The following is a 14,561-nucleotide window of genomic DNA, read 5'->3' on the forward strand; positions in this document are numbered from 1 at the left end:
TGCTATGTCATCCTTAAATCTCTTTTAGGTCCTGGCCTCAGGTTACACTTGGAACAATTTAAACAGTGACAGGAAAGAGACTGTAAGTCTGGCCACTTGGGCAGATTCAGGAGATTCTCATAGCAAAGATATTATTGCCAGAGTAATTAAGTATGTCGGTGTGTTCTTCTCAAATAGATGTTACCTAGGCTCATCTTGCCTGACTGGCGGAATTATGCTTTTCTCAAGAAGAGGACTGGGGGCTCTATGGCAGGGCAAGAATGAACACTGGTTGTGCCCTGCACTGCCCCCTTGAGCATGTCAGAGGCGCGTTCTCTGGGGATGAGTCTAAGGGCTGGTCAATCTTAGGAGCAAACATTTACATTCTAGTGTTGTAAATGTATCTCTAACAGGCCTGGTTAGCATACTATTTATCTTTGGTGTATTTGTGAGACGACACCCCCTAAATTCTACTTTGTGTGATTTTATGTCTCCTAAGAAAATCTATTAACAAATCCTTTAAAACAGCAATTCTATTACTTTGAGGGTTTGTTTGTTTGGTTTGGTTCGGTTTGGGTTTTTTTCCTACATCAGGAATCATACAATACCTTAAGGTGAACTTATCTTCCTAGGGGTGGTCCTGACCTGCCCCACAGGATTAACCCTTAAGGGATGAGGTAAGGGCATGGCTCCACCTAGAGGTAGATCTTATTCTTTGCAGGGGCCTGCACTCAGATTACAAGAGGGTGCAATCACTGGTATGTACGCTACATGCCCATCATGTGTGTGGCACACAATTGAGCCTAATGGGTACATTCTATTTTTATTTATGACTGCACTTAGGGGAGCTTGCATTGAAACAGACAGTTCCAGCAAGATAAAATAAATCATAGAAGAAGGAAGAAAGGGAAAGGACAGAGAAGGGAAGGGAGGTGGGATGGGCTAACTGCATACTTAGCAAAACCCTGTGGAGCTTGGCAGGAGGAAAGCCAGTACTTCTCTGAGCCAGGACTCCCTGCCCCACCCTAAGGCTCTGGAGGCTGAGCCCCGGATCCTGTGTTCTCATTGTTAAAGATTGGAGTCTGAATTCCAAAGGTCCCTGCAGGGATAAACTCTCCTTATCCAGGGACTCAGGGTCCTAGGGGAACCCCCAAACCAGGATCCTACAGGACAGGCCTCTCCAGGTCTGGCCAGTAGAGAGGAAACAAGGTGACCTCCCCTCCCCCAAGTGCCCAATTTGATTCCTTTGACACCTTGAACTCCAGGTCCCAAACTGTGGGGCATCCCCTGGCTGAGGCACTTAGAGAATCCACAAGAATCTTGGGTCTTCCAAATGTGAATATTCTCTAGTATTGTCCTAGTATTAAAGATGTAAGATGGCTCCTCCAAGAGTCCACTGTGTGGTGTGGTTCCAGAAACTGCCAGAGAAGGGGCATCTCTGTAGTCAGTAGCAATCATGGAAGCAGATTTGTCTAGGTCAATGTAGATCTATCTGACTCTTCAGGCTATGTTCCTGTTCCCCGGAATAACCCTGAGCTGACTACTGGGTCCAGTACATATGTGCACACAAAGGGGACTTGCAATCAGGGAGAGTCAGGGCACCCTGGAATTTGGGCAACATCAGTCCATCACCACCCCTGCTCATAGTGCCTCAATGGTCTGGAGACAAACAAGGAGCCAGGACCAACCCAAACTAGAGGCAGCAGTAGGGCCAGCGCATGCGCGCGCGTGTGTGTGTGTGTGTGTGTGTGTGTGTGTGTGTGTGTGTGTATGTGTGACAGGGGTAGCAAGCCACCACTGCTGGCTGTCACTTTACAGGGTGCCTGTGGCTTAGCCTGGAGGGGTACAGCTGGCACAGGGGTAGTTAAGAGGGGACAGAGCGGCTGTTGGGAACTACCTGTGGGGTGAGGGTTTCGATCTTCTATATTTCTCCATTCTTTAAGCAGGTGGATGTAGAGTGGCTTTCTCAGGACAGAAAGCTATTACTGGGGACTTGGAAACAAAGACAAAGGCAGTCAGGAGCAAGCAGGGAGGTCACCAGGTCTGGAAACCTATCTCCATGGTGACTTAGGAGAGCTGGCCTTTTGCGATCTTTCATGAGAGCAGCTCCATGCCCAGGCCTTGGGGGTCTTAGTGGATTCACATGCTGTGTCCATGTGTCACTGGCCCCCAGCCTTAGTCCCTCTTCTCATTGCTGTAACTGAATACCCTATAAAAACTCATAGGAAGGAGGATAGAAAGGCTTGTTTGGGGCTGTAGCTTGAAAGTGCCACCTATCACTGCAGGCAGCCCACGGCAGCAGGAGCGTGAGTCAGCTGATTCCACATGGACACTGGCGCTCAGTCTGGGCCCTCAAGCCATGCAATGGTGCTGCCCAAACTCAAGGTGGGTTCATCCTACCACAGCTAACCCAATCTAGAAACTTCCTCACAGACAGACCCAGAGGTGTTTCTGTGGTGATTCTAAATCTTATTGTGTTGACAATCCAGGTTTACCATCGTGCACACACCCCCACCAAGTTTCAGAGCCTACCCCACTGGATGACTGACTGATGCCTCTGCCTGTCCCAAGACTCATGCCTCCACCCACCGTGAGAACTTGGATGTGGCTATGGTGTCTCCAAGGATGTCACAGCTAATATATTTGTGGGCTCTGGTGTGATTGACCACCAAGGCAAAGATCCATGCTGGGAAAGGATGCAACACCTCACAATTAAAATGCTTGTCTAACCTTAAAGGGCAGCTCCATCCTGGGAGGCAATGGGGAACATATGCACACATGGGAAAAGTTCAGTGTTACCCACAGCTAGTTGGGTCCTTCTGCTCTACCCAGATAGGAATCCTGAGAGGCAAAAAGATGATCTTCCAGGACTGGCAGTTCTGGGCCTTATAGTACCCAAGACCAGGGGACTAGATTGGCAGAACCAGAGGCTTATGGCTCCATACCCTTCAGAAGAAAGCAGAACCAAATTCCAGATAGAGAGAGGCTTGCTACCAGCAGCCCAAGCACTTGGCAGCTCTTGTGATCCACAGCTCCTGGAAGAAATATATAGTGACAGCAGACAGTGCCCTGCACAGCAGCTGAAGGTGTCAACTTCTAGTGCTACAGTTCTCAAAAATGCCTTATGTTCTGGACCTTTTGGACTAAGATGACAAGAGTCACAGCCTAGGGCTTTGGATGTCAGGATTTTTAGCCCTAAAGGCTTTGCAGCTCTCTGTAATTTTTCCAGCAACCAGGGCCCATACTTCTTCATCTGTGGCTTTCTTCTTCTTGTTTTTCCAGTCTAAACTCTCCTCCCTTACTTTGTTTCTGCTCCTTGTCACTTTGCCCCATTCCCCTGCATGGAACTCTTGCTACCTCTTATCACGACTACAGCCTGAACTGCCACTGCTGTCCTGCTGTTGTAGACTTTCTTTCCTTAATGTTGCCAGTTCAGCCTGCGGCTACCACATCTGGGGGGGACAGTACAGGTGGCAGTCTCCCAGTGACTCCCAAAGTGAGCTGAGCAGCTTGCTTTTATAGCCAGAAGGTGGGAATGGCCAGGGTGTTTGTACCAATTAACTCAGTCCTTGGTACACATTGAGGGACTGTGTTTGTACCAGTCATGGCAAAACTCCTCTTGCACCAATCAGACATCCACTGTGCAAATGGATAATGATGTGTGCTCCTATCACAGTCCTTTTGCATGTATAATGCTCTTAACCACTGAGCTGTTTCTTCGGGCTCTAGAACACATTTTTCTGAAAGTGTGCAGAATAAGAACAGTCTCTTCTTCCCTTGTAAAAATCTGTTCCAAGGCCAAGGCAAGTCCCCATGGGGTGGACCCTGGGCCAGCTGTGATTCTCAGTATAGGACGGAAAGCATGTCAAGCTGCAGGCAGTTTACCATGCAGAAGCAAGCGCTTGAGTTTCTTCTCTGCAGCTGGCTCTCCAAGCCAGGCTTTGTTAGATTTTGTCCTGACCTTTATTAAACCTAATGGACGAGACAGAAACGTTTCCCCCTAATTGGCTCCAGGACTTTCCTCATTAGGGGACGTGTAGATGGCATTCCTACAGTCACAGGAATGAAAATTGACCTGGAGACCACAGAGTTTCTCTAATTGGGTTGAGTTGATTAGAAAGGCTGTGTGGGCCATCATGTTAATCTCAGGTCAGCAACGGTGGGAACAGGAAATGGCTAGCAGAAAGCGTGAGCCTGTGGCTGCTAACCAGCATCCTGAACAGGTACACACCCCAAAGCCTCTGCACTGCTGTCCTTCTACCAAGGGACATTTTACCCTACAGGTCTCACAGCTTGGCTGGCTCCCTCTGTTCCTTCATGAGAACAGAATTCTAGTAGAAGAGGGAGGAGAGGAGACAGGAAGCTAAAACTGAGCAGTTAATTTGATGAGCACTAGTAAGGTGTTTGTATGTGAGGCAGGGAGCAGGCCATTCCCCAGGATGATATTTGAGACCCAAGAGCATATCTGCTCCGAGCCCAAGGTGAGGAGGCCTGAGAGAGCGCCTTTGAGTTATGTGTCAGATCTGAGGTCATTGCCACACTGATGTACTTATATGGGAGTGTCTCAGCTGCCCCCTGCAAGTGGGTAGCCTAGAAGCAGCCTGCTTCCAACAGCTCTGACGTTAACTGCTGCTGGCTGCCAAGAGTTTTCTAGGGGCATTGGCTACACAGCCCAAACAGCTCTATCAGGCAAGCAGCAGGGCTAGCCTGGACACATCCGATGGACCACACTGGGGCTGCTATGCAACTGCAGTCCTCACTAAGAATGCCTGTGTGAGGCACATCGGAGGGGCCCCGTTGCTTTCTGGGTGTTGGGAAAAAGCAGCCACAAGCTGATCCTCCATACCTGCCAACTGTCAACATATGAACAAGCCCCAGCTGTGGGAAGCAGGCATTAGCTGGAGAAAGAGGATGCAGGGTTATCTGCTGCCTGTGTAGAACCAGCATCGCAGGCACCATGTCTCCAAGGATCCCTGAGGCCTGCATTCGAGCTTGCCTCTGCTTGCACCACTGTCTCAGCCTCAGTTTCCCCGTGCATTGTAGAGGAGCACACGTGTGATGAGCGTTGCCATGTATTGTTGTCTGTACCTTAGGCGTGGCCCTGCTGATATCCTTGAGGTGACATGCTGGAACTGTAAGTGTGCTGCAGATATGTATCCATGAGTTCCTGTTTTCTTTCATATCCTCAGACTCATGGGCTCTGGTATCTACCTGGCAGGCACTTGTGGCTTCTCTTTGTCACCAGATGTGAAGTGATGTCTTGGTCTCACTACACACACAGCTCAGTTAACCCCTTATGATAATGTCTCTGGAAATGAAGTCTCTCAGCCAGATGATGTTTGTGTTTATACAACTTTTGATGATGCAAATGCTAGGTCCCTTTTCTGCCCCCAAAGGATATGAGTGTGTGGTATATTTCACTGTGAGTAGATGTATGTGTGTATCTGTTAATGCACATATATGAATGTGGTGTGTGATATATATATATGTGTGTGTGTGTGATATATCTGTGTATGTATGTATATGTGTAGTGTACATGTGTGCACATGTATGTGTGTGCATGCATGTGGTATGTATATATGAATATGTAATCTATATGTCTGTGTGAATGTGGTATGTACATGTGTGGAATGAGCATAGTATGTATGTACTTATGTACATATATATGTATATATGAGTGATGTTTGTGCATACATGTGGTATATGTATGGATATGTGTGTGCATGTGTATGGTATATATGTGATCTTTGTGTATACATGTATGTGTGTGGTATATGTGTATGTGTGTATGTGTATATGTGTGTGTGTGGTGTGTGCACACATGTATATGTGTATGTGTGGCCTTTGTGTACATGTGTGCAATGTGTGTATGTGTATATGTGTGTGTGGTGTGTGCACACCTGTATGATATGTATGTATGTGTGGTATATGTGTATGTGTGGAATGTGTCATGTGTGTATGTTTGTGTGGTCTGTATATATGTGATATGTGAGTACAGTGTATGTGAAATGTTTTTGTCAGTGATGCCTGAGGGATGTCATCATCCAGACCTTGTGGCATGTGGGGGCTGATCAACTGTCATTTTTTAATTTCTGCAAATGGAACAGACACCGAGGATGTAGCTTTGCGGTTTTGAATGAGGGTGAACACCCTGTGTACATATGTTCACCATATGCTTTTCTCTCCCTGGCTGGCTTTTCTTGCTTGCTCCTCCTTCTCTGGCTGGTTGAAGAGCTACCCTCAGGGATATCAGCTCCCTGTGTGGTTGGGAAGCCCCTTCCTGTTGCATCTGGCTTTCATTCTGGGTACAGGGCTTTTCCTGGTGTTTTCTGGGGGGGGGGACAACTTGAAGCCAGCAGCCCTTTAAACACTTTCCTGCTGGTGCCACAATGTTTCCACTGTAAGAGCTTGGTCAGTGTGCAGTGCCTACTTGTAAAGAAATGGCAATTGCCTTCACACTGTTATTAAAAACAGAGGCCCCTCCATTCATGGCCACAAGAACAGTAGCCTCTGTATGTGTGCAAGTGTGTGCTGGTGTGTATGCATGTGTCAGTGTGTGTTGTGTGTATGCATGTATGTGTTTTGTGTGACTGGTATGAACCATGCATTTATCTGTGTATATATGTGTGTATATATATATGTGTGTGTCCATATATTATATGTAGTGTCTGTTTTGAACTTTCTACTTTGTCATTACCTCATTGTTTTATAAAATGTTTTATGTCTAGCAGCTGAATGTGTCCTCATTATCTGTCTAGAATTTCTTGACTAGTCTCTTGTTTTCATCCCTGTGCCATGGTTTGGAAAAGAAACGTTCCCCACAGGTTTGTATATTGAAGGTTTTTGGTCCCCAGGTAGAGGTGGATCCATGCTGGAGGACATAGGTCACAGGAGAAAGAGTCTTGGCAGGAGGCACATTGTGTCCTAGGCTCCTTCCTGTGTCTCCCTGTCCATAAGGTGAGCAGTTTGCTACCATCATGCTGTTCAGCCTCTCCTCGTGCCCACAGCAGTAGAGGCAAACGACTGCACTACATACAACCTCAGAGGCCATGGGTGATGATTGATTATCCCTTCTTGAAGTTGTTTCTTTCAGGCATTGTCACTATTCCTGTGAAATTTGTCAGTGCTTAAAAAAAAAAAAAAAAGCATTGTGTTGGGTGTGGTGATGCACACCTTTAATCCCAGTACTGGGGAGGTAGAAGCAGGCAGATCTCTGTGAATTCGGGATCCTGGTCTACAAAGTGAGTTCCGGGATAGCCAGAGCTGTTACACAGAGAAACCATGTCTCAGAAAACAAACTACACAATCCCATCACACCTGTTGTGGTTGAATTCATGATTTGTCATGTGTTTGTGTGGGTCACAGAACACTATTTTGATGAAAGTGAGGACTGGCCAGAGTACTCTGTAGCAGGCTTTTGCCTTTGGGACACCAACCAACTCCCAAATCATGACACAGAGATTTATTATTGTCTTGATTGCTCGGTCTTATGCTTGTTTCTTGCCAGCTCTTGTAACTTAACCTGTTTCTCTTTATCTACATTTTGCTGTGGGGCTTTTTACCTTTCTTTCCTTCTATATGTTTTACTGTCCTGATTTTCATATCTGCCTGGCAGCTCCCTGGCTTCTGGCCCTGAGTGTGTCCCTCTCTTTCTCCCTCTTTCCATTTCTATTTTTTCCTCTTTCTATTTAAGGCTAGATTTCTCCTTTCTATTCTCTGTGCCCACCAGCCCTACCTGTCCCTCTCAGTGCCTTGCTATTGGCCATTTAGCCCTTTATTAGACCAATCAGGTGCCTTAGGCAGGCAATTTGAAAAAAATAAACAAATACAGCATAAACAAATGTGACACATCTTTACACAGTTAAAGTAATATTTCACAGCAAAAACAAATGTAACACCCCAGCCAGTCTTTAATCCCAGCACTTGGGAGGCAGAGGCAGGTGGATCTCTTTGAGTTCAGGACCAAGCTGGTCTACAGAGTGAGTTCCAGGACATGCTCCAAAACAATACAGAGAAACCCTGTCTGGAAAAACAAAACAAAAGAAAAAATGTAACACACCTTTACACAGTTAAAGTAACATTCCACAGCATAAATAAATGTAACACATCTTTATACAATTAAATGTAACACATCCTAGTTAAAATAATTTTCTATAACAGTTCTCCTGAGAAACAGACTAGAGAAACATAGAAACCAGCTCAGTTATGGATGCTGAGACACCCCAAGATCTGTCTCAGCACCAGGAGCTCGGGAATCTAGAGTGCAAGTCCCAGTTCAAAATGTTGACATGATTCAGTCCAGCCCCAGGCACAGGGTGAGAGCAAATTTCTCTCCCAGTCTGCACCTTCTCTGGCCTACTTATCATGCAGTAACACTTACCCAGTACACTCCAAATAACACTTGGTCAAACATCCCATTCCTGGGCAGAGAGGAAGACAACATAAAAAATGAGCCACTTGCTAGCTCAGCTTGAGATGAGCATGAAGATTTGCCCTGTAGCTGGAGAAAGCTAAACATAATTGAAATGACTGGAACATGCCTGTACTTAGGAACCAGAGCATGGAATCCATTCCTGTTGCAAAGCTGCAGATGGCGAGGGGCTTCAATGTTTGTTTGCTGAGAAAGTAAGCTATTCTACCTTCTATTGGAATCATGTGTTTGCTTAGGGTACCAGAGACTTCATGTGTTAGTTTTCTTCACTGTGACCAAAGCACCCAACAGCAACAGCTTAAGTAAGGAAACACTTTATTTGGGTGTATGCTATCAAAATAGCACCACTCACTTGGAAGAAAGCATCTAAAAATGAGCTGGGATAGTGGGGTGGGGGACAGGGGCTGGGGATTCCAGTTCAGTTGCTGTTGGGCAACTGGTACCTTTTTTAATCAACCCAAATCAACTATAGGTTGACTCTGGCAAACTAGGCTAGGGAGGTGGTTGGTGAGAGTCCCTACCCAGAGCACTGAGTGGGGTAGATGGGATGCAAATCCACAGCCATGCAACATGGAAGAGAAATTGGGTATAACAGAAAACCCTAAAGGGGAGGCAGCCTCTTGCCCAAGTGGATGCAGCCTATATATAGTTCATGGCTTCTTCTTAGACACCTTCCTCTAATAAAACCAAAGTGTCCAGGCCCCTACAAAGTCCACACTTGAGTGGGCCAGATGTCCTCCCATGGTATGTTGGGTTACTTGGCATGTCAGGTGGCCCCCTTAGCCCCTAACCAGGTCCAATCCTATCACCCCAGGTGTGGCAGTGTGGTGGCAGCATGGAGGTACTCCCTTGCTCCCGTGTGGCCCACATTGAGCGTACCAAGAAGCCATACAACAATGACATTGACTACTATGCCAAGCGTAACGCACTGAGGGCTGCCGAGGTGTGGATGGATGATTTCAAGTCCCACGTGTACATGGCATGGAATATCCCCATGACAGTAAGGCGGGTACTGGGTGGGGTGGACAGATACAGGGAAGCTTGCAGACTCTGGGGGAGGGAACTGAAGTGCCACATCAGGCAACGTCCCCTGCATGGTGGGCCATATAGGAAAGGGATTCTTCTCATTGTTACAGCCACAGTGGTCACACAGGCAAAACCTGAGGATCCTGTTGTCCATAACACAGGGTGATTTGGAGAACACACAACTATATCCCTGTTACCACTGGAAAGCAGCTTGGGGGCCACACATGAGGTTCTCCAGACCCAGATCCACTCAGTCACGATGGAGGGAAATACATGACCTTCATGTGATTTGCCTTTGTATGGCCTGTGATCCCAAGGTCACTCAGGAGTGCTGCAACTAACTTAATCCTCAAACAAGGCAATACATGTGTCTATCATCACTTGCAAGTCAGGAAACTGAGGCATAGTCAGGGTAAGAGACTGTTCCGAGGCCGCACCTGAAAAGTGACAGGACTCAAACTAGCCCATGCCTGAGCCTGCTCTTCCCCTAGACCTGTGGGGAGATGAAACCTCAGAGGGCCCTGGTTAGGGCAGAAGTTCCCAGCCCACCTCATGACCTGATGGCTCAGGGCCCACACAGGATACTAGCCCCCAGAGCAACTCAGGCTCTACTATTTACTGGACTCAGTAGAGCTGCTGTGTGGGCATAATCAGAGTAGAGACCATGAATTCACAGCACCCATGACCCCCTCCTGATCCTTCCTAGTGCTAACACATAACATCCTCCCAAGTGTCACTCCCCCCCCCCCGCCCCCCCCCCGTAGCTCTCTGAGCTTCTGCATCTGGGGCTCAGTTGTGGCGACAAACTCCACCCCTCCCCCAAATTGAGTCTGGCTGATACTTTGTGGTTCAGGGCACCATGGTGAATGTCACTGAAGCACAGGCAAATCTAACACAGATCAGGCAGGAAGAACAGCTCTCAGATCTCTTCCCCCAAAGCAGGTGTGGACAGGCCAAGTCTGTTCCCACAGCCAGAACCCTCTGTGAGTTCCAGGTCAGGAGGCTCTAGTGACCCAAGGCTGCAACCAGGGCCACTCTTAGGGTGGAAAACTGAGGCTCCTGGGGTCCCTGACATGGGAAAGCATAGGACAGCATGGGTCTGCAACACTTACACTCTCCTGCATGTTTGTGCCCCACAGAACCCAGGAGTGGACTTCGGGGATGTGTCGGAGAGGCTGGCCCTGCGCCAGAAGTTGAAATGCCGCAGCTTTAAATGGTACTTGGAGAACGTGTACCCTGAGATGAGGATCTACAACAACACCCTCACGTACGGAGAGGTACCGCCTCTGCACCAGGGCCCTGTTGGGGTTGTGGCTGAGGTGCCCGGCACTTCAGCACCTGTGCCCCAGGAGCTGGTCACATAGATGTGTTGCGAGTGTGTGGAGAGTTAGCTGGCCCCCAGCAGGTGAGGCTAGATTTGGTCAATAGGACGGCTTGTGTTACTAGCTCAGGGACATCCCTTGTGCTAGCATTTCTTCCTATGTAGGCGCAGATGCTGTCCTGCCTCCAACACACACTGGCCAAGGACTGCAGCAAAAGTGGCTGTGTATAGCCCTGAGCTTAGAAGACAGTGGCAGGGTCCTCCCCCTCACCTGTTCGGCTTTCCCATCCCGTTGCCATGCACCCACATTACACTACACCTCCTGCCCCGCCCCACCCCAGGCAGATGCCAGGCTCCAGGGTTTTACCCCTGGATGCAAAGTTCATACCTGTCTCGTCACAGGCAGCCCACAGCCAGCTACAAAGGGGTCACCTCTGTTCCTAAGAGGGAGACAGAGTGGGAGGGTTTCCCTCAGGCCCTAGGACTCTTCCCAGTGACTTGGAGTTTCTCTGTTGCTTCTGGATATAGGTAAGAAACAGCAAAGCCAGTGGTTATTGCTTGGACCAGGGAGCAGAAGATGATGACCGGGCCATCCTCTACCCCTGCCATGGCATGTCCTCACAGGTAGGCAACACCTAGACCTCATAGCAAAGGGAGGGTGAGCATGAGATGGGTCACGGAGCGTCCTTTGTCTGTTGGGGCCGAGTCTGGAACAGCTTGGGACTCTGAAGGCAGCCGGTGCCATTAAGTTAAGAACAAGTGCTTCGGGTCAAATGGGCCTTGCCAAGTTATGAACTGTCCCCATGCCTTGGTTTCCCCATCATTTAAATGGGACAGAGGCGGTGTTTTCTAGGGTGGTCTTGTGGATTAATGGAAGTCATGGTGATGTGTTGCCTGGTCTAATCGTGATGGAGGAAAAACAGTTATCTTTTCATTCTGTTCTTGTTAGGGTGAGCCCTGCCTTGTGCTTGCAGGCCTGGATCACTAGAGAAATGATTGCCAGACTTAAGTGCCTCGTGCAGCTCAGGGCTGGGGGTTGTTTGTTCACACCTCTAGGAGGCTGGTCCCAGACACAAGTGAATCCAATTCTGCTGCTGTTGATTGACAGCTCCCCAGCAGAAGCTGAGCTCAGCACCTGTCCTCTCTGAAGCTGAGCCTCATTCGTGAACATCCATCTGGGTAGCAGACCTGTATTTCTGTGAGCCCATGGTTTTGCTGCTTCTAACATGGGATAGAGATAGCCAGCATCACTTGAATGCTTCTTAGTGTCAGGCTGCAAGGTGCCTGCTTTGACACAATGGCCCAGTGAGTGGGAGATTGCTGTCCTCTGTGCCAACCACTGTAGTGGCTTCTGGGAGAGTTAAGCTTTCTGACCTCTCCCAGTGGTTTTTCAGCACAATGGCCTCTGACTGAGGACAAAGGGGGCTATCAGTGGAGTTGTAAATGCTTGTCCCTCCAACTTCGTCAACACTTGTGGCACAGTCCCTGGCTGGCACCATTTTCTCAGGTCCAAGATGAGCGAGCATTTGCTAGTAGGACCTGAGCACCTGATAAGGTGCCTCATGACTGTGGTGGACGTGGCCACAGCAACACCACATTGTCCTGCTAGAAAGAAAAGCTGTGGGTTTGGGTATTGATGAAAGCCCGGGCACAGACAGGATGGAGTATCTTGAGCTTGAACCTGAGTTGTACTCACAACTCACACTGTTTCCCCAGCTGGTGCGCTACAGTGCTGATGGCCTCCTGCAGCTGGGCCCCCTGGGCTCCACCGCCTTTCTGCCAGACTCCAAGTGTCTGGTAGATGATGGCCGGGGGCGCACGCCCACCCTGAAGAAGTGTGAGGATGTCGCCAGGCCTACACAGAGGCTATGGGACTTCACCCAGGTCAGTGGATGGGGCTGACAGTCCTGGAAAGTCAGACTTCATGGCTGTTAGCAAATAGCGAGAGAAACAGCTGAAGGGAAAGGCTTACTTTTGTTCGTGGTTTCGGAGGGTTTACCATAGTGGCAGAGCAGGGCAGCTCACATCATGTTGGGAGGAAGGAAGGGAGCCTATACCAGCTGGCTTTATCCTTTCCATCTGTTCCATCCCCAGCCCATAGGGTGTGTGCTTGCTGCCCTTGTCTAGTTAACCTCTCTGCAAGCGCCCTCACAGACACACCCAGAGGTATGCTTTACCACCCCAGGCACTTCTTAATTAAATCAGGTTGATAGTCAAGATTGATCACACAAAAAGAGAGAGGCACAGCCTTGCCTGCTCCAGCACTGGACTCAGGCAGAGAGGATGGAGCTCTGGCCACTACAGCTCCTCCCATCGGGTTCTGAAGCAGACCACATCCCTGCTGCTTCTCACTTACCTCAAGCCCCGCTCTTCTGGCCTCTGGGCCCTGATCAGGTCCAGCCCCCTCGCCATCCCTTCCTGTCTACACCAGTCCACTCAGCAGCAGCCTCTGTGGATCACATATCCTCTGATCGTCTCCTGGCTCCTAGCCTCCAGGGATCCCACATGGAGGATCCCTCCAGAGTTGTTCTGCCATTCTGGGCAATTTGTAGGAGGAGGTGAGGTGTAGTTACTCTGGCTGTAGGAATGAATTTCCACTGTTTCTTGCTGGGCCACTGAGGGCCTAAGGTTCCCAGGAGGCTGTCCAGGTGGGCAGGGAGGGCCATCATGGAAAAACCTGCTGGAGATAGCTCCAAAGTTTCACCAGGGTCCATGAAGTTTGGGGACCACAAAGATACCAAATAATTAAGGGGACCAAAAGGCACCTAAGAAAAGGATAGTCTTGGAAGCCCTAAATGTGTTCTTAGAACCTCTTTGAAACCCAGAGACTTGAACAGAACTGCTAGCCTGGCTGAAGTGGAAAAGAGGAAAAGCACACAATCCAAGGAAACAGGTCCTAGGCCTTCATGGAATCAGTGCTATGTTCACCCCTTATCAGGAATGCATCCCGGACCCCCAGGCTGACTCTGTCTCTCTTGTCCTACAGAGTGGCCCCATCGTGAGCCGAGACACAGGCCGGTGTCTGGAGGTAGAGATGTCCAAAGACGCCAACTTTGGGCTGCGGTTGGTGGTGCAGCGCTGCTCAGGGCAGAAGTGGGTGATCCGAAACTGGATCAAACACACCAAGCACTGACCTCTGCCCCACCCCACCTCCACACACCTGGGCCCTTGGACTCTTGAGTGCTCCAAGACTCAGGAGCTCCTGGACTGGAGCCAGAATGGAAACTTCTTGCCCACCCCCACAGACCCAGAGCAATGTGGGCCCTGCACACCTCAGGGCTGGGCCCTGTCACCTGGGACTGCAGAGGAGGCCTAGGGAACAGCAGCTTCAGTCTGCATTAGGAACCAAACTTCCTGAAACAGGCAGCTCTGCCTGAGGGAGGACATCTGAGGACAGCGCACACCCATGCCAAATCACGTGCCTTTTCTACAGTGTTCCCCAACTGACTTCGAGGACAGCCTCCACGCATGTGCTAAGTCCCTGTACATAACCCACATAGAAACTCAGCTATTCAGTGCTGAGGGTGGGTGCAACCTCGTGCCAAGCACCCTGTCCTCCTAGCAGGTTCTGGCCTCCAAGCCCAGTTGCTCCTCACTCACCCACTCAACCTCACCATAATCTAAGGCAAACTCAGAGTAGGCCTCTTATGCTCTGGTAACAAGGCAATGGGAAGAGATCATATGGACAGACAGACCCAGTGAACAACACCTGTATCTTTCTTCCTGAAGGTAAGCTTGGCAGTCATGGGGCATAGGTCTCAGCCTGGGAAGTAGGTCTCTTGTTATTCTGCCATTTCTGCAGTG

General features: G+C 49.1%; 1 protein-coding gene across 2 annotated transcripts in view; it reads left to right on the forward strand.

The window, feature by feature from the left end:
- Galnt9 (polypeptide N-acetylgalactosaminyltransferase 9) overlaps window positions 1-14,317 on the forward strand; it is a 63,212-nt gene extending 48,895 nt beyond the window's left edge. For both annotated transcript variants that reach the window (XM_051176393.1, XM_051176395.1), the window contains 5 exons: window positions 9,225-9,410; window positions 10,576-10,713; window positions 11,286-11,381; window positions 12,474-12,641; window positions 13,744-14,317. In XM_051176393.1, the coding sequence (XP_051032350.1) occupies window positions 9,225-9,410; window positions 10,576-10,713; window positions 11,286-11,381; window positions 12,474-12,641; window positions 13,744-13,890 (735 nt within the window). In that variant the 3' untranslated portion in view covers window positions 13,891-14,317. The remainder of the gene's footprint in view (window positions 1-9,224; window positions 9,411-10,575; window positions 10,714-11,285; window positions 11,382-12,473; window positions 12,642-13,743) is intronic.
- Window positions 14,318-14,561: the final 244 nt, after the last annotated feature.

The sequence above is a fragment of the Phodopus roborovskii genome, unplaced genomic scaffold (genome assembly GCF_943737965.1).
Source record: "Phodopus roborovskii unplaced genomic scaffold, PHOROB, whole genome shotgun sequence".
Lineage (NCBI taxonomy): Eukaryota > Metazoa > Chordata > Mammalia > Rodentia > Cricetidae > Phodopus > Phodopus roborovskii.